Source organism: Folsomia candida, unplaced genomic scaffold, assembly GCF_002217175.1.
Source record: "Folsomia candida strain VU population unplaced genomic scaffold, ASM221717v1 Fcan01_Sc034, whole genome shotgun sequence".
Classification (NCBI taxonomy): domain Eukaryota; kingdom Metazoa; phylum Arthropoda; class Collembola; order Entomobryomorpha; family Isotomidae; genus Folsomia; species Folsomia candida.
In genome coordinates this window covers 1,386,364-1,406,930 of record NW_019091226.1, presented here as the reverse complement: position 1 = coordinate 1,406,930, position 20,567 = coordinate 1,386,364, and the positions used below count along the sequence as shown (strand labels likewise).

The 20,567-nt window shown below is 35.9% G+C and overlaps 2 protein-coding genes across 2 annotated transcripts; both read right to left on the bottom strand.

The window, feature by feature from the left end:
• Positions 1 to 944: 944 nt before the first annotated feature.
• LOC110860762 (ABC transporter G family member 23) lies at positions 945 to 2,654 on the bottom strand. The gene is made up of 8 exons (XM_022109859.1): positions 2,541 to 2,654; positions 2,328 to 2,473; positions 2,053 to 2,260; positions 1,817 to 1,994; positions 1,609 to 1,724; positions 1,479 to 1,546; positions 1,057 to 1,406; positions 945 to 985 (listed from the first exon to the last, which is right to left on the bottom strand). Exons 1-8 carry the CDS (start codon positions 2,652 to 2,654, stop codon positions 945 to 947), a joined length of 1,221 nt encoding a protein of 406 aa, XP_021965551.1.
• A 9,485-nt stretch (positions 2,655 to 12,139) lies between these two features.
• Positions 12,140 to 19,577, bottom strand: LOC118439393. Its single transcript, XM_035860651.1, has 6 exons — positions 19,095 to 19,577; positions 18,624 to 18,778; positions 17,130 to 17,410; positions 15,042 to 15,221; positions 14,351 to 14,681; positions 12,140 to 13,261 (listed from the first exon to the last, which is right to left on the bottom strand). The coding sequence occupies exons 1-6, from the start codon at positions 19,122 to 19,124 to the stop codon at positions 13,171 to 13,173; spliced, it is 1,068 nt and encodes a 355-aa protein (XP_035716544.1). The 5' UTR covers positions 19,125 to 19,577; the 3' UTR covers positions 12,140 to 13,170.
• Positions 19,578 to 20,567: the final 990 nt, after the last annotated feature.

The following is a 20,567-nucleotide window of genomic DNA, read 5'->3' as shown; positions in this document are numbered from 1 at the left end:
ATTTTTCTTGTGTTCCTGGCATTTTGAATTGAAGTTTTTTGATAAATGTTGATAAAATTCACTAGTTTAACAAATTGACGTAACATTGTAAGTTTTATTACTTCACCCCAAACATTGAGTAAAACCCAGTAAAACCCAGTGAAACCCAGTAAAACCCAGTAAAACCCCGGGGTAGTTGTTTTCAGAGTAAAACCCCGGGTTTTTCCGAACCCTGTGACAAGGGTTTGAGCAATTCCGATTAGAACGAATTTATGACCAAGAAACCAATTAATTAGTTAAACTAAGCAGTTCATAAATAAGCTATTGGTTTATACACATACATGCGTGAGTACTGTATTTTTATAATTTATAATTTACTGACTACATACATAAACATTCAGATAGCAAACAAATAAGTATAAGTGCAAAAACTTGGTCTCCTGATAAGCTATGCATGTAAAAACTTTCGTCTCTAGAAAATCAAACTTTGCTCATTTCTTTTTAATTCTCTTTTCAAGCTGAAAAGTTGAAATTGTTAGCACAATTATGCCAAGTATCGGGACACAGACCCCATTGAGAAACACGTTCGGGTGCGTTATGCCCCACCCTCTAATCATGATACAACGTAACACACGGATCGGAAAGGTGAGCGGGAGGCAGAAGCAGAAGTATCGGTACCACCAAACGACCGACTCGATCGGCCAAAATGTATCTGGAAAATAATACGAAAATTAATTTTGTTCATTTTGTCATACAAATACTACTTCGAGGAACTTCTTGCTATGTATAAGTGACACGAACCGATAGTTCTAGGTTGACAAAGGGTGTTCAAAATTTCCCATAAAGAAAGTTTGAAACATCGTATCTAATAAATACATATATTGATCTTAAACGTTTCAATTGTTTCTAAATTTTTAGTCGAAAGAATCGACGGACATTTTATTAACGCGATTTTCCATTTATGCTCAGCTCAAATTCTGTCTCGCTTCGAGACACAAGTAAACACCTAAGCAGTGTAATTAATTACTTGAACCATAATTTTCATAATTACGTACCTAAGTATACTCCACAAATTACCTGTAGCATATAGGAAAATCTGCAGCGCAGCAATTGCCACCATAATCGTATCCTTCGTTGAGATTTTCATGGACGCAAGCATAAGATAAAACGCGATATACACAATCCGAACGAGATAGAAGACGAGTCCGATTAATGCCAATCTTCCTTGGATTTGGTCGCCCCGATCCCACCAGACGGCCGAGACGAACAATCCCGCCTGAATTATGGTTAACGGAATGTCGGCAATGTAATAGGAAAGGAGAACTTTGTGAAAGTCGACTCCTGTTGCCATCGTTCGGGCTAATGTGCCATCACAGGTGTCCGTAACGTGAAAGAATCCCATCGTTACTGACAAGATGGTCCACATGCTGTAATAATTTGCGACATTAGCATGTGATAAATGATGCACTCTAAATAAATAATTTGGAATTGTAATTTACAATAGTAGTAACATTGGTACAAGAAATGTGTTCCACGTGTCGGACATGTTTCCATAAACGGCGTTAAACTAAAAAAATAAATTTAATCTAAAATTCTAAAAATTAAAATGTTTTTTTAAGTATTAAATACCGAAAAGGGTAGTGTGACGGTGCGTTCATCAATTCCATACTCTGTCACAATTTCTGTCATCAACTTTTGCATGGATTCATACAATGACTTCGTAACAAAGTAGGAGGTCATGTATTCTGTAAAAATACATTAATATAAATCCCTCCGTCATTAATTTCTTGATTAAAGTATAGTCCAAAATAAATAATTTACAATTTTCTACATAAACCTGAATTGTCTAATCGGATCGAAATATATGATCCATTTATGATTTCCTCATCGGCATTAATATTCCAGACAAACCGTTTCAACATGATTTCCGTAAAATTTACAGGGAATTTTAAATAGCCGGAGATACTCCCCGATTTAACGGCTTGTACCGCGTCGAGTACAGTCTGCATGGGCACCTTTATGAAAAAAGATTGGTTTTGCACATTGACGTTTTTTGCACGCAAATTCAGTCACCAAATTAATCTGAGACTTTTCTAAAATGTTCAGAAATTTACAGGCATACAAATCTTCGTTCATTCTAGCAGTCGGAGTTTGGTTGGCCCTTGTGTCGCAAGAATGATCTGTTATTGTCCCCAAGCTGAGCCCAACAGGATCATACCCAGCCATATGCAAAGCAAAGTAGATATTCACCAAGACGCAGATAATCTGGCTCGATGGTAACCTAAATTATGACAAGTAGCGATATGAACTACTGAACGTGTAAATACCATAATTTAGACGAAACTCACAAAGGATATCTCAAATAGATAGTCAAATTCCGAACGGTGAGTGCCTTCAGTTGAGAATAGTAGTTCTTCGAGTATTCCAAAAGATTAGAAATTTTAGATGGTGGTTTAGTTATTTCAAACTGTTGTATATTCGGACTTGAATAACCCTATTATGATAATAGGAATAATAGTATTATCGCTCAATCATTAGAAATTCTTTGTGCAAAATCTTACGTACATTGTTCCTTTCTCCACCGTGATGTCCACCCCGTCCAAGATCACCTTGTTAGAGTAGGATTTTCTGCCAGAAACTATCCTTAATGCTGCGACATCGTCCAAATTAGGCATTGCGAGGCTTGTTTTGAAACAGTTTATTATCGACTTGGCAGCCTACCTCCCGTTGGTGAGAAACATAATGGTCTCTAACCGAGAATTAGGGCACTCTACTAAATACCTCCGCGGGTGACAATTTGCGTCCCAGTTATTTAGAACGTATGTACGTACATAAATACATACATCAATATGTAAGTAACTAAATACATACATACATATGCAAATAATATTGTATATTTCCCCGGTACACATGCTACCTGAACAGGAAAACTATAATTTATGTACAATGCACATCCTTTTATTGTTAGTGTTATGTATCGTATGGAGTTATCGTATGTATTAAAATACACACATACATATGTAAATACCCTATCAAAATTGCAGCAGTTCCCTTCTGTGGATGTATACAATATTTGCTTCGTTGTTTCACAATTAATTTTGCTATAAAATTTTATATCTTGGAGACATTTAGTGTAATTCCCTTCGTCAACATGTCGATTCAGGAAGATGCTTAACTGGACGGGAAGAACGGGAATAAAACCAGTTTCTGCTACGAAATCCCCTTCTCTAATACTCCTCTGTGCTTTCCACCATCTACATATTAGACAATTTAATAAGGTAATCTTAGATGTAAGATTTATATATCTTGCTCTTTGAATTATGTAAATATGTATTTAACGAGAGAAACATAATGCAAACTTCAGATCCCTTTGAACCCTAAGTATTCTTCGCAAAATAAATTTATATATGTATAATGGCTATTTATATAATACATTGTAAATTATATTTGATATATTTTAATATGTTACTGACTGCTTGTTGGATGATAAATACAGGATCAAATTTTAAGGCTGTAAGAAATAATGACATTTATGTAAACGTTTAGAAAACATCTTTATGTATATATTGCCCTGGGCATGTCGTTTGAATACGTACATACATCTACTTCTTAATCCTTTGTTCTTATTTCTGATTTCAAGCAGAAAAGTCAAGCCGAAAAGTTGTAGTTGTCAGCACAATAACGTAGTCAGGCAAGTATTGACTTCTCGGTATAACAATTGCTACCGCTTTTTATTGAACCTGTACCGGCCAATAAAAATTTGCCACCGATATGATAAAACTTTAATACCCGGCTATTCCTGCAGGGAGTTACTTATCAATACCACTTTGTTATATATTGTTCAAGTGAAATTTCATATAACCTACTTAAGTAAGTTCGAAAATTGTCTTTAACCATTAGACAATCAGTATTGCATGACACGCATGTTTTTGCACACACACATACATAATATGTATATGTAAGTATGCGTCAGAAAGAAGGTGCTAAGGTGATATGACAGACTTTCACAATAATTAAAATATATTCTCGTGTTTAATTGCAAAAAGTGATTGCGAGTATTTCATCGAATTGCTTAAAGACATTAATACTTTTAAGCTTTCAACCGTGACCCAGCAACCAAGTCGTCCTTAAAATATATACATTCTCCAAATTATTTACTCACATATCTGCAAAAACTTAACTCGTTTTCTTGCTCCAATTTGGTGACATGGCCGCCATTGTACGTAAAATCATTATGCACCTTTACATTATCAGAATATGCTTGTCTCGAAATCTTTACGAAATAGTGAATTTTGATGACAAGATAAACTCGTTTTCCACCTCGTGCTACTTGGGCATTTCTTTCTTCAACAATTTTCACGTTCCATCGAATATGGTAACCGGAAAAAATCACCCGGAAAAAATCACCTCAGACAATATATCCCGGAAAGAATATCCTATGGATATAATCACCTATGTAAAAATCACCATTGGAAAAAATCACCAATTGAAAAAATCACCATCGGAAAGAATCCCCAAATTCCAAATTAAACAATTTGACATTTACTGTCAAGTGTATAAAAAACGAGTGACCATAGTTTGTTAAATTCCTGGAAGGTTCATTTTTTCACTCTATTAGGCCTAGGCAATGCCAGTTTTGCCATTCTGTACTCTCTCATCGCAGCACACACAACTGTAATAATAATAGCATTTTTATTCCGTTATAATCATTCTGTTGGTAAGACCAAAAAACTTTCAAATCTGATTTTAAGCATTTTTTATTAAATGAAATATAACTATAGAATATGGAAATGGAACAGCCACCACCATCAGAAATTGAGACGCAGACTCCAGGACTGAAAGTATTTCCATCTAACAAAGGGAAATATGTCGCAGCTTACAAAGGATTCATATACAATTTCCATGTCACTGGAAGCAATAAGCAAATTCTTCGCTGTTGCCAATACAAGACCAATTGTCATGGAAGGATCCATCTCAGCATGTCCTATAAAAAAATAATTAACGAGGAAATCGCCGAATTCAGCAAGCATAATCACGCTGGTGACCAGGGGGCAGTCGATGCCAAATATCATCAGTGGAGACTTAAATCTGCAGCTAAATCCAGCAGTGACACCACAAGCTCGTTGATTGCAATAGAGATGCAACAAATGCCACAATCGAGCCAAGACTCTCTTCCGAAGTTGGAATCTATCCGAAGAACTATTCGCAACGCTCGTGTAGATTCTACCTTACCAAATAAAGTTTTCTCCAGAGAAGAAATTCCAGACACATTGGCTAGTCATTTTAAAACATCTACTGGGGAGCTATTTTTGAAATATGATAGTGCATCACATCCGCCATACAAAAAGAAGGACCGTTTCCTCATTTTCACTACGGATAGAAATTTGGAATTTTTGCAGCAAAGTGAACACTGGTTTGCAGACGGTACGTTTAGAACGTCCCCTTCCCTTTTTGACCAATTATATATTATACATGGTACAAAGAAAATAAATGACAACTACGTTGGACTTCCGCTTGTTTATGTACTTACTCCAAATCGGAAGTCGGAAACATACCGATCCGTCCTCAATGCTCTCGGAACTCTAAAATCCGGGCTTGCCCCCACAACGGTTATGTCTGATTACGTAATTATGTATGATTACGGCAGCAATCAATGCATTTTCAACCGTGTACCCGGGTGCAGTACTGCGTGGTTGCTTTTTCCACTACGCCCAGTGTAATTTTCGCCACATTAAGAGAAACTCGGAATTGTTGGCAAAAGTTAACATGGATTCAGACTTCTCTCTCAACATTCGGCAGCTAATTGCTCTTGCTTTTCTGCCACCACAAGATGTTGAATCTGCATATCAAGAAATGGAGAAATCCAGATTTTTTAAGGACAACGAGACTGTGCTAGATGAGTATTTGGAGTATTTTTCAACGACATGGATTGGCTCATTTAATCGCAGAGGAGAAAGGAAGAAACCACTCTTTGAAATCAAACTCTGGAATTGCTATGATTCTTTATTGCAAAGTCTCCCTAAGACAAACAATATATGTGAGGGATTTCATAGAGGTTTTGCTGGCTTACTTTCCGTTCATCATCCAACATTGTACAAGTTGATAGATGGGTTGCTGAAGCAGCAGAGTTTAACGGATGTTAAGATGACAATGGTTGATATTGAGAATACTGATAAGGGTCGGAAAAAGTGGAGCCAACTGGCCATAAAGCTTAAAAAATTGGTGGAGAGTTACCCGGAACGGCGAGATACCCCATCTTATCTTCGTGGAATTGCAAAAACTACAGATTTGTAAATATTTTTTGGTCAGTTGTTTTTATATTAATCACAATAAATGCCAATTTTTTAATTTGGGGATTTTGTCCAATGGTGATTTTTTCCACTGGTGATTCTTTCCATGGGTGATTTTTTACATAGGTGATTCTTTCCATTGGAGATTCTTTCCAGGAGATATTTTCTGAGGTGATTTTTTCCAGGTGATTTTTTCCGGTAATCATCGAATATACTGAGGCCGTACCAGCTAAGCAAATACATTCCGGTGAAACGCTCTGAAAAAAAGTGAGCAATCTTAAATTTTTACACATTTATTCTGCAATTTCTTAATATTAATTGCTCAAGTATTTAAGTTTCTAATTTCAGTTCTAACCCGACCAAGGAGAATATTCTGATTCAACCCATTGACCCCATATTTCGTTCACTTCATGCAGGGCCCACCTGTCTCATCTACGTCATAATCGTGAAGTCCGATTTATCTGACGAATACGATACTGTCGTCTGGTATAGTTCGAAGCATTCAAGGTCACCAACGCTTCACACCCACTGGAACAGAAAGGGTCGAAATAGATACTATTCCTACTTTTATGCTGGAATGATTGCAATTTTTGGCAACAGTAGTGCCATCGGGACCCGTTCTAGGGTTTACATCGGGACTATTTTTAGACAGCCAATAATTTTGTTCATTCAAATTTCGTGTGAGAAGAGCAAAAATAATAGTTATTTTATTGAACCAAATGTCACGCTGTTTTGCAAAAATGCTAAATTAGCCGAAAACATAGATTTGTACCGTATTATTGCAGAGTGCAAGAAGTTAGTACGACCAGACAATTTGAAAGTCGGGTTTAATTGGAAACGTCAAGATTTCCTTAAATCCTTCACTGGCATGAAAAGCTACTCAATGCAAGACTCGATTAACGGGGTATTGACTCACATGCTAACTCTGGAAACTAACGCATCTGAGGATTCGAATAGAATTAAAATAAGTCATAATGTAGACATGACGATGGCATTTAGCCTCTCCACAGATTCGGATATAGCGCGTATTTCTTTCATTTTAATAGGCAATTGGTCATTCTCATTCGTCACGTGTTCATCCTTAAGTCAAGGTCGGGTTGACTATTGGGGTTATGTGAGACCATTAGATGCCTCAGTTTGGTACAGTTTAACGTGTTGCTGTCTTGCAATAACTGTCCTCCTTATTGGGCAGAATTACACTAAATATTTGGCCCTTAGTTGGCCTAAAATGGCTTACGCGACCTGTACCGCTCTGCTTGATGTTGGATTTCTCATCGGTGGGAGGTCTAGTTCCACGTTGCAGCTCAATGTTTCAAAGTCCCGCGTCTGAGAAACTACTCATTCTATGGGCATTGATGACCTTCGTGGTGGTAAATATTTACACAAGCATAGTGACCGAAGACACAACCGCACCACTGGTATCAGACCCGCCAAGGATGTTTGATCACTTGGTTGAAAAAGGATTTCGACTATACAGCATTCCCATTAGCGAAGACAGATACAAGTTTATCATACCCCAAACACTGATGACGTTTCGGTGGGGATTGAGTGAGTTAGATATAAATATGTCAATGCGGTATATAATTTGGGTGGGCACCCTGTCGAAAAAACTTCGTGGAGCCCTTAGTACGCTTAGAAATCACCGTTTGTGTGCCGCTCGGAAAACATTGGTTAAATCCTGGGATGTTGGATCATTGTCTTGTGAGGGTTTGAATTGGACTTTGTTCTATAAGGATAATTACAACCTGCTCAAACAAACAGAGCAAGAGTTTGAGACTAGTGAACTTGGCAGGATGGCGGGAATATCTGAAGTCCTGAATGCCTCTCTGATTTCCGACATTGCGGGGAAATGTGATAAAACCGCAGTAGTCGCACCGTCTGTTTACTTAAATTCAAAGAGCTACATGCTTAAGATTTTGGGCGGAACAAGTTCACAGTTAAACAGGAAACCGTACGTAAAAAGTATTGATACAGCTTTTTCTAGAAGGGTTTACATAAGGATTCAAAAGTGGGGCGATATAAGTGAAGCATTTAAGGACAAGATTGTTAGACTCGTTGAAGGTGGGTTTTACCGGTTTTGGGAAGACTTTATAATTCAGATTCAAACGACTGGGGGAATTTGGAGGAGGGGGAGGAAACATTTTCCCAGCAGCAACTGAATTCTAACATTCTTACGGTATTTTTCATATTGAGTATTGCGGCAGGTCTTTGTGTTGTGATATTCCTTGAAGTTGCTTTGGGATGGAGGGAAATTATTTTGGAGTGGTTAAGAATTTGGCTGCATGGCGTCAAGAATCTTCGTGATATTGGAGCAATCTTTGCCATTCGAATTAAATCGATTTTTCTAGACTGTATAAATTAGTTTATAAAAAGTACAATTACCGAAATAAGGATAAGTATTCAGTGACTTTCAAACTGTAAACACCTTTGGCAGTTTACATTTACACACAATTTACACGTAGGTGCAGCTTGTGTATCCATTCGGTACCACCTTGGACACATTTATGTATATCTATTAGGTACGCCAGTAAAAGTAAATGTAAAAATTACCCCACAAACTACGGGTGAGCTTAGGTAAGGAAAGTGAAATTACGCAGTGTTAAAAATTCTGGTACATAGATTCATAGTCACATCCTTCTACATGGCATTGTTCTGGTAATAAATTTCTACCAGATTTGTATTAGTTTGTTTCTGAGTGGTATATTCTTCGTTGCTACAACATAACCGTTTCACACATTTTTCATATATCTGGTGAAATCGAGTCAGTAATGATTTACTACCAATTTTCTAAGAGCGTGAGCAGATTTAAGAATATTGATTTTATTTATCGATTTATCAGTAAATTATATAAATTATAAGTAAGTTACTAGGTGGCCCACTGAAACTGTAAGTGAAATGAAACCCTGTGGCTTCAACAGTTTTTATGTTACGAATTTCGAGTTAATTTTAACCGAAAGCCAGTTAATTTCTGAGTAGAAAACAATTTTTAGTTTTCGAAATTTCCTCCCCTGCCATTAATGCAGCGCTGAGGAAACCGCCTGCAGTTCTCCGCTGAAGCACGCACTAATTCCTGGGCAAAGTGTTCCATTCCGTGGTCAAAAATTTTTTTCCGATCTCTACACTTCTACGAGGCTTAGAACACACATTTGCCCCTAACTTTGACCATTTTTCATAATCCGGAGATTCAAATCCAGAAAGTAGAATTACCATTTCCGAGAGGAGGAAAAGTTCGGAATTTTGTTTTTTACCCACGCTTGGGTCATTTTTTGCACTATAAGCTGATTCCTAGTCCTACTGCAAGGTCCAGTCGACTTCAATGAATTGGATCTCACTTAGGGGATGTACCGCGGACTCGAAAACGTATTTTAAGAAATTTGATCCCCCCACCTTCCCCCCATTTTCAACAAAATGTAGAGAAATTGCCCCAATTAGGTCCCACCTGCCAAAATCATCACAAAGCTTGGATAATGTGGCTTTCTGACCTTCTGTCTATATTGGGGGATGTCTCTGACAGATTTGGCGTAGATAAGGCCAACTCGCTTGTTAAAATATTTTTCCTATGTGAAAATCTCCTCATCTGTAAATAGAATCCTCGTCACTTTTTCTGAGCGTACCGCTTGAAGTCACTCCTGGGTTTCTTTAATGTGGTTTCCCTTTGGGGGATGGTCGGCATGTGGCAAGTACCACATTTCAAAGTCCTAAGTCTAAGGTTCAATTTAAGCACTCATTGAATAATCTGCTTCTACACTGGCAGCTGTGAGGTTGGTTTCCGTTGGAATTTCGTGAATTTCTTCGGATTCCATCCTTCAGCGCCTTCATGATGGGTGTGGTCCTTGTAGGATTTCAAAAATTTTTTCTTCGACTGTTGTTAGTCCACCCCGTCCCCATGAACGTCTTTATAGTCTGTTGGGCTAAATTATACGGCTCGTTCGATTCCTGCCACACTTTTAAAATTCGCCATTTCTCTCCCCATTTTTGTAATGAAAAATTTTCGCCGCCCGCTTCCATTCAACATTTTCCATGCGAATTTGCATTGCAAATAGTAAAAAACTGATTTATGGTACTTATGCAAAATCGCACGGGGAATCCAATGCAATCATCAGATTTTCATTATCTCTGTCGGTTTCGAAGAAAACAGCCACTTACAGTTACAGTGGGCCCAGTATGTATATACTTATAAGAACTTGTTTATTACGTGCTACATCTACAGAAGTTCGCACATACATATTTACACACATATTAAGCAATCAATTAAGTAATCAAATCAATTTACTGTTCAATGACGCATAAACAGTTTTCATAGTAGCCATAATCTTCCCATAATACACTTTTCCACAAAATATAGTCGTAATAACCATCTGTTTTACCACTAAAACATTAATCTCAATACTTCCGACGAGTTCAACCCAATCTGTGAAGGGAAGTAGACATACCCCTCCTGGGGTTGAAACGGCATAACAATCTGGATGCGAAGTGTACGCAAATTCCGCAATTTGACTGCAATTCATGGAAACTTCTCCATTAGCGATTGGTTCAAGGGTCCTTTGTAAGCATGACATTGTCCTAAACATCCACGTTTGCCCCATTGGAGAAAATTTTGACAAATTTTTAACAAATTTGGTACAATATTTATCCCCAAATCCGGTTGCGTAGCCGTCTTTCCCGCATGGAATAGATTTCTCGAGACAACGCGAGTAGAACGAACAGTCCCATTCGTACGAGAGGCATCTGCCGGAAGTTTGTGTCGTGTGAGTTACAGTATTAGCTGAGGGAGCACGGGAAGATGTATGAAATGCCGTTTTTCCTGAAATCGTGTAATATTTAGAACATGATTAGACAATATTTTTTTCATAAGAATTGCTACATTTAAAGCAATTAAGTATTTTTATGTGTACTATTAGACGTGTAATTTGACCAATGGTCATCTTTTCTAGTCAGATAATTTATTGCTACTTGGTTGATACGATTTTGAATGATTCCTCCATCCTCGGATCGTATGGGGTTAATGATGCAGAGGGCAAGGTTGACAAACTTGCTCCATACAGGAGCAAGTTCGTGCTCCATTTTTCGGCGCTGCACGTCAATGTTATAAGGATATGAAATCAGGTTTTCCAGCGGCGGCAGCGGAGTACAATCGGTGGCTTTAACCTCTGTCATGAGGTCGTCAGTTGCGTTGTGACCACTAGTTAATAAATACAAAATAAAATTGTACCGTACTGACAGCAGGCTACATAAAATCAAAATGTAACTATTGACATACAAGTTACACATAAAAAAGTGATACATAAATATGTGGATAAATATGAATACCTTCTTGTAAAATAATAATTATGTCCGATATTCATAATTGATATTAAAATCAATTCAAATATTGAGAAATCCATTATTAATTGTATAATGTAATATAGTTTCAGTCTAAAATTCCCCGCATGTAAATGCTACGACCATAAATATGTTTGTGTTAAATATATAAATATGTACACAATTTTTAAAATTTTGAATGCAGCTTGAACTTAATAAGAATTCGAAACAAATGTGTAAGCTTTCCCAAGTAAATTTGTCTATTGTATGTCTAACGAGGAAATTTATGTAGTGCATCTAAAACGTTACTAGCTTAATAAATGAACAGTAGTTTTTGACCTAATTTTTAGAAGTGTAAAAAAGATTGAGGAGAGTACCGTATTGACAATATCCTCGTTAAAGGTATGTATGTACAATATGCGCTTATTTCCTAAATGGATTGTACCCAGTGCGGGATGAGACGGTCAAAAAATCATGTAGCACGTATTTTACCCTCAACGACGATAGTATCTCTAGTGTTTTGTAATAGCTAAGGAATTCAAATATATGCATAAATGAATCCCCCGTAATGACGTTGCGTATTCAATCGTTTTATTGCTACATATGTATACATACATCAACCAGGATAAATTTTTTCGCACGATGCAAATAAGGCAAAATTAATTAGCTTAGCTTAATTAGCTCACATTTTTCCTACAACCTGTTCATTTAATATGTACGTATAAGCACTTTCATTTGCATAATGCCAATTGATCTGAATATTATTCGGCTTGATCAACTAGGAAATTTTATTCTTTGTTTAATATCTAAACTACGAACTAGGGGGAATATCAGATTTTTGTAATTAGGCGAATTTGCACATTTGTAGTATAAATTTTATATGTACGTCATATCTTAAGTTAGGTTAGGAAAGGGTTGTTCTATATTCTTCTTCGATTGGAATCAAATCATGAGGAGTAAATAATTTAATTTAATTCAGAACTGTAAAAATCATTGATGATTTATGTACCATATTTTGTAATTTACTGGCTACCTACATAAATATGAGCATACTTAAGATTAATAAATACGTATCATGCATATACAGCGTGGTCCAAATGTCACGCTAAAGTGGAAAATTTTTTCAATGAGAAAAATTTGTAAACTTGTATTACAGACCTAAATAAATTTTGTCTCTGAAATTCAACATAATTTTTTCTTAATAAAAAATAAGCAAATAAAAATACTATGTTGACATTCTGTATGAAAATAATGATGTCACTGAAGTTAGTCATTCAAAAAATTTCACATCTTCTCCTGCATGTCTTGATGATTAATGGCAGGTAGCATTCTAAATGTTGATTAATACTTAAAGCAAACTTTTTCTTCGGTTTTTTTTTACTAAAACTCCGTGCAATTCAATTATTGTCGTCTTACAAGTTGTCTTTCGAAATATTTTTACAAAATATTTTCTGGTTGTGAGTCGATGTCAATCGGTTTCGGGTCAATGCGTATTTTTGGTTTTGATTTTTTTTGCATGCACATGCAGTTCAATTTGTTTAAAGCAAATTTAGTGAATCGTTGAATCGTTAAACCGTTAAATCCATAAGTTCATATGTCGCTAATTTTGTAACAACTTAAAAACAACGCCAGGATATAGGTCCAAAAATTCCTTCATTGTCGCTGCATCTGGAAATATTCGGTCCTTATTTCTGCAAAAAACACAAGTCATCAAATTATTAGCTTGTCGCAAAGCACAGATTTTAAAAGTCATTAAATATTCAAATCCCTCGAGTATAAATAAATGCATATGTAAATGCATTTTGAAACAATACACGCAGTCATTGGCGACTCGTAAAATCGTTTTGTAAAATTATTATGCAAATTATTATTACGTTTTGTAAAATTATTATGGAAACTATTAAAAAATAAAGAGACTCCCTTGATCTGACAAGGGACACTCACGACCTGTCGTTTGAGTCCAGGGGACCCACTATGTTTTTTAGAATCTACTAGGACCCCAGATGAAGGCTTCATTCATATTTCCGTGTAAAACTCATATTTGGCGCCATGGCGTGACGCCAAATTCGCCAAATTTGATGGTTTTTCATTTTAAAACCGCCGTAACTTTAGAAATCCTGGACGGATTTTCAAAATTTTTGGCAACAATCATGACAAGGAGTTCAACTTTCGTATTCTATGAAATTTTTTCCAAAATTATCGCTTTTAACTTTTCGCAAAATTTCGAAATTTCGGGTTCGTCGAAAAAATGCTACAAATATCTCAAAAATTAAAATTTTTTTATTTTTATTTTTTTTCTCTAAAATTTCGACTTTTCTGATCATTTTAAGCATAAAATTTTAAAAATCCGACATAAACTGCAAAAGTTATGGGGGTTTGAAATTGGTCGAAAATGCAAATTTTTAAGTTTGGCGCCACGCCATTGGGCCAAATATGAGTTTCACACGGAAATATGAATGAATCCTTCATCTGGGGTCCTAGTAGATTCTAAAAAACATAGTGGGTACCCTGGACTCAAACGACAGGTCGTGAGTGTCCCTTGTGAGTAACATTACAATAATTTGGGAGTTAATTTTTCTTCGAAATGTTTGTCAAATTTTCCTAAAGTTCATAAGTTTACAGAAATAACGGATTTTACAAAGTTAGCAAAAACTGCGTGAATTGCTTCATTGGACTATATCATCCTGAATAAATACTCACATGTAACAACGTTATGATGAATTTGTCGCCCAATAATTTATAAACTTTGCATGAATTTAAATTTGTATTGCATAACTCACCTGATCATAACCCTGAGCGCCTGCTCCTTCAAAACGTCTCCGTTGTAAATGTCTCCCAAACAATACATTTCCGTAGCATTTTCCACACCCACATTTTCGACGAGACTCTTCTCGCAAATATATTTCAGCTTCGGAACATCATACTTTTCCGCGACCTTGAACAATTCCTCCATCAGGAGGTGATCATCCTCCGTCGAGTTAACCTCCCGGCAGTACAAAAAGCGTAAAAATTCCTTCAAAACTGGGGCAGAAATGTCGTCCACGATTATTTTTCCTCCTTTCGCCTCCTTCATGTCGTGTGCAAACATTCTTTTGAATACAGTGCTCTTACCTGCAAAATTGATAAATAATTGCACACAATTTACATATGTTTGCATGAAAATGGGGGGTCTTCATTATCGTTAGTAAATTCATCCAAAAAAAAACGAAGTTCGCAAAAAATAGCCTGAAAAATCATTTGCGAATTTGCGCATCTCAAAGACTAGTTTTATCTCAGATTTTTTTGCGATGCGAACATGTGGAACAAATGCAAACTAAATAGTAGCCTTGTTAAGAAGTTCGTATGTAAATGAATTTTTGTGCCAATTTTTTTGGGAGCATGCAAACTTTGATTTTCTTTGCTAACGATCCGCACTAGTGTAATATTGGTATCGAATTATCTTATTCGTAGGAAATGAAGTAAGCAACTTACTGCAGAGGAGGAAGCGATGCGCGGGAAGTTCGACATTCTCATCGCAAATGAACATAACATCAGACTCTTTTCGTGATAAGAACATGTTATCAAACCCGCCAAAATTTGCATCGTCGCCGTCCACACGAAGCTGCAGTTTCATGGGGAGGTCTGCATTCGCATAGGGAGTAACCTCTCCGCCTGATCATTTTGAAAAAAAATATTCAGTTAGTACATAATATATTCGAAATTCATAATACATATATTCCCACATCGTTAGAAATCTGGTTTAGTCAGGCAGGTATTGATTTCTCGGTATTAAAGCTTGGTATTAAAATTACACGGTCTGTAAAAATTTGCTACCAATACGATAAAGCTTTAATACTGAATAATTAAATAATTTCAAGATAAATCGTCACCCACAGTGGAGTCATATTGCACAATTTTTGGGTAAAGATTTTTCATCACCAGCGGAAACTTAGTCAAAATCTTATGTACAAAAACAGACGCCTGTATTAAAAAATTCAATATTTTCGTGTAAAACAATCTGGTTTTTAGATAATAAACATGCTGAATTTAAAAAAAACAATGTCACGTGTGTTTGGTTCATAGGTGTTTGAATCATTTTCCACTGGTGACAAATCCTCACCTTAAGTAATTATTATCAAAAAATAGCTGACTAAAGCACCTGCATACATACAATTTTTGTACGTGGGTGTGGGTGACGCTTTGTCACCCACGGAGTTAAATCGTATTTACGAGGGAACCTCTTATAGTGCCCGGAGCTCCCAGCATATCCACCATATACATTAGACGCAGTTTTTAATACTAGTCCTATGATGTGACAAAATCTCCGTGTCAAAATGACATTTGGTCAAGCGGTGACGATTTTAGTGACACGCCGAACGGTCACTTTCTCGCATGATTTCAATAGCGCAGCTACTTTTTGCCACACGCTCCTCATTTTGCTACTGAATTCTTAACTCATTTACTCACTGAGCGCACTGGTACTTAATTTAGCTATATTTAAAATAGAATTACAATTTACTACTCATCAATATTTTTTTCTGTTCGAATTTAAAAGTTACAAAATGTTCACGCGCATTTTTTGAAGAACAAATCCCTCTACTTGTTTAAATTCATAAGAAGTTGCTGTATTTTTCCGCATAGTTTTTAAACTCCAACACAGATATTTGAAAGGAAAAAACAATATTGAAAACTTGTAAATAGTAAATAAATTATAATCATACATATTGTAAATATACATAGTTAAATTAGATGCCAGTCTCATCGGTGAATAAATGAATTGAGATTTCAGTGAGATAAGCGGGGACGTGTGACCGTTCCGCGCGAAATCATGCGAGAAAGTGACCGTTCGGCGCGTCACTAAATTCGTCACCACTTGACCAAATGTCATTTTGACACGGAGATTTTGTCACATCATAGGACTAGTATTAAAAACTGCGTCTAATGTACATAGTGGATATGCTGGGAGCTCCGGGCACTATAAAAGGTTCCCTCGTTAGACTACAAGGCATTACTTATTGCTAGCGTGAAATATTGATGAATACCACTTGGTATCATTTAAGGTGGTATAGTATGCGGATTTTGAGTTTGAATTGTTACGTCTCAACTTTCCCTTCTTCCATATATTCAAATGGCGATTTTGAAACCTCATTATCTTCGTGAGTTGTTTGCAATATGAAGATTTTAATGCACCTAAAAATCGATAATTTTTAGGTTTACAAAGCTAGGCTATTGTGATTTTGATTTTTTTCTTCCATGAGAAAATATTTAAGTTTTACTGATTATTTTTCGTCTATTTCATATTTATTTTCTCGTGGAAGAAATGAATCAAAATCACAATAGCCTAACTTTGTAAACCTGAAAATTATCGATTTTTAGGTGCATTAAAATCTGCATATTGCAAAAAACTCACGGAGATGATGAGGTTTCAAAATCCCCATTTGAATATATGGAAGAAGGGAAAGTTGAGACGTAACAATTCAAACTCAAAACCCGCATACTATACCACCTGAAGATTAGATTGCTAAGAGTGTGCTTATGAGGTAATAAATATGGATTTTTGTAAATATCAATTTCACTCACGTTCGTGATACACGATTCCATGTTTCAGCCTCAACGCGTCCACTGCATCGTCCCAAGGTGATTCCGAATTCCAAACGGCGGCGTAGCGGTGGAACAATTTGTCCCCGATGGGCACGGGGTCAACGGTATAGCTTAGCCGGGTGCTGTATACGGGACGAAGTGGGGTGGGCGATGTCGACGAAAATAGCTCCAAACGGCAGGTACGTAACTCGAGAAATTTGTTTGGTTGGAATGGAAGGTACAAAGACGCGTTTATTTGATCCGGATAAATCCCGACGCTCCTGGAATTGAGGTAAGTATGCCAATTTTACTTTTACATATGTAAATGAGCATGCTAATTTTTTTAATGAAGCATAGCTAAATTACAAAATACATAATGGTGGAAAATCTATACTCTGAAATACATGCATATAACCATGCGAATTAAAAAGAGAACTCATGTCAAAGTTTTTGCTAGTTGCGACTTGGTAAAGTGTGTAAGCCTTACGAACTTTTTTTTACACATTTTTAAGGAATTTTTGCTTACGAAATTTTATGAAAATTGCATATTTCATACAAACGCATGTTTTTGGTTTGTAAGGAAAAAAATCTTATATAATATCCGTGTCCGATGATTATTGAATTTTCGGTTGAAATCATCAAGGTTGCAATGGGTTAACGGCTACGATACCTTTTTTTTAGTAAAAAGTGTTTACAAACCAGTTTACAAACCTTACGTAGTTACAAATTTAACGTAAAATCCCTCAAAGCGTATTTTAATAAACCGTAGTAACGTTAGAAGTAGCTCACCCTGTAATAATGATTTGGTTATAACTTGCCCCAAAGGTGCAGAAAAATGCAACAAAATAGGTGCATAATTTTTTGCAATTATGCACCAATGGTGCAGAAAAATCCAACAAAGTGGATCAATAATTTTTATGCAATGTTGCACCAATGGTGCAGAAAAATTAAACAAAATAGATCAATAATTATTACGCATCGAGAAGAGTCCAAAAATTGTACCACACAGGTGCAGAATTACCTATCAACGATGATAATTTTGAAAAATTTATGTCAAAATTGTATGATCATTTCTCCCGGATATTCTGCACTATTGGTGCGTTTTGCGTCCCTGCCTCCAATTATTTCGCATCATTTTGTGTTCCCGATTGTTAGATATCAACTGTGCTATTAACTTGTTAAAAAATTTGATTCGGTTTGTTTAATACCAATGGTGCGCCTAACGTATCCAATAATGGTCAAGGGGCTGCTTAATTAGCATCAATTGATGCAAAAAGGTCGTTAACATACAGACGGACGGACGGATGGACAAGAGGAATTCAATAGCTCCCGTGCTACGCAGGGTGAGCTAATAAGGGTATTTACAATTGTCTAAATAGGTATGCTTACGACGCTTTACAAAATTTTGTAACCCTTATAACTTATTTTCTTAAATGTAAAAACTAAGGATGCGAACGAAACGTGAATATCCTCAATGTTTATTAAAAGACTTACAAAGTATGATCCATTGTCGAGAGGAATCCCCTGCTGAATTTCAAATTAGGAAAGATAAATCCTGAATTGGTAACTCGACTTATATTGTCCTGAATTCTGGAGCGCTTCGGAATTTTAAAATTCCAACTGAATTCTTCATATAGCTCGTCCTTGATCTAGAAAAAAAAATTATTAATGAATGTCCTTCGTTAAAATTAGGTTATTCAAAATTTTCTGCTAAATATGTACATGTCGTGTAAATTAAATATTAGTGCAGCGTAAAATATTTTACGAAGACAAAACAAGGAGTCAAGCTTGGTAACCTAAAAAAAATCGTATCCTTAGCAGTGCAATTTTCATAACAAAATTTCACGACGCTAACAAAACCTGGTAACCTTCATGAATTAATTTACGATACGAAACAATCATGAATACCCTCAATGCCTATTTATCGTAATTAATTTAATCAGTAAAATAAAGATTTGTTCCTACCTGAAGTTCGGAGGTCTCCATTTTGTCCATGATTTATGTATGTATTGCACAAATTAAAAATTATTTCGTAATATTATCTTTCGTAAAATTTTTAATTTTTTGATGTTTGGATAGATTGTAAAGATTTTTATTGTTGTGTAATTGCTAATGCAAATGTTGATGTCACGATAGGTCAACGTGGACTGAGAGATGTTTCAATTTTGTCCTTAAACTTATACCCTTCAACTTTTTTAACCTAATTCTATTTCCTATTGTCACAATGTATTAATTTTAGCCCGTTTTAGCCCATTTTGTTGATCCAGATACTTTTAGACATACGTATATGTACATATGTATACGTATGTCAATCTATTAATATTTAGAGGGTCTATTTTTCGCAGCGATCTGATCGATTGGGTAAAAATATAGAGTTGAGTTCTTAGAATTGGAGAGTTTTTCCTGGACAAAGTCATCCTGCGGGTAAGAGGTGACGGAAGGGTTCTTTCGTTCATAACCACACAGTAAGGGGCATTTTATAAGAATGCATATGCATACATATGTCTGTACATTTGTCTGGATATATTTGTGCATTGTATGCTTGCATGCTTTCTGGAAGCCAAGTTTCCATGGACAGATTGTGTTAAAAATATACATGCCCTCAGTCAACTCTTAAAGAAATAAAAAAAAAACTTAATAATTACAAAATAAATTTCCTCTATGTATAATATACTTTAATGAATTTATTTTCACAGTATTTTTGAAATAGATGTTAAATGAAGTTTTGGGAAGATTTTTTTTACTATTTTGGTCCACACTTTATTGCATAAATAAACACACTGTCAAATCAAGTAAAGACAATTATTTCAGATTAGTTACATAACTACATATTCTAGAAAAATAAGTTAATTTGAGGGCATGTCATAAAGTTACAAGTGGGTTAATCTAGTAAATAGCATTTTATAATGTGCGCCATCTTTGCATACTTATTTAAGGTCAAATTGCTTTATTCTAAAATAAATGTATATTTCTATCGTCATTGTATCTTGGTTTCAATATGTACATGTTTTTAAATGTCTAGGTTTTTAATCGGTGAAAGCTGCTCAGAAATTGTACATATAATGGTTACTCACGCACATATAAATTCACGCAGCCGACGCCAAATTAATCATCTGCGTTGACCACTGTATAATTTGAAAAAAATATCAAGCTCAGCTAAGCGACCAAATTTCGTCATTTGTTCAATGGAACCATTGGTGGAAAAAGCAGATGGGACATCAGCACTTTCTGAGCACGCAAATACGTAGATGTGATGGACCAATACAAAGTTGACCCACTTTATACGAGATTTATTTCGTGTACAAACGTTGTCCAATGACCGATTAAATATTTATTATGTTGGAATGCAATCCAACCTGAAATCCATGCAGGATTTTACCTGGTTTATTTGTTCATTCCCAATCTCAGTCAGATCCACACAAGGTGTAACCTTACATT

What these genes read in the sequence shown, in the direction of transcription:
- LOC110860762 (XM_022109859.1), bottom strand. Translation starts at nt 2,654, where the DNA reads ATGCCTAATTTGGACGATGTCGCAGCATTAAGGATAGTTTCTGGCAGA. An exon ending in ATCTATTTGAGATATCCTTT is followed by an intron (nt 2,261 to 2,327) that starts GTGAGTTTCGTC and finishes GTCATAATTTAG; the next exon opens with GTTACCATCGAGCCAGATTA. An exon ending in AAAAGTCTCAGATTAATTTG is followed by an intron (nt 1,995 to 2,052) that starts GTGACTGAATTT and finishes TTTTTCATAAAG; the next exon opens with GTGCCCATGCAGACTGTACT.
- LOC118439393 (XM_035860651.1), bottom strand. Translation starts at nt 19,124, where the DNA reads ATGGACAAAATGGAGACCTCCGAACTTCAG. An exon ending in TCGACAATGGATCATACTTT is followed by an intron (nt 17,411 to 18,623) that starts GTAAGTCTTTTA and finishes CCTCAATTCCAG; the next exon opens with GAGCGTCGGGATTTATCCGG. An exon ending in TGGAATCGTGTATCACGAAC is followed by an intron (nt 15,222 to 17,129) that starts GTGAGTGAAATT and finishes CAAAATGATCAG; the next exon opens with GCGGAGAGGTTACTCCCTAT.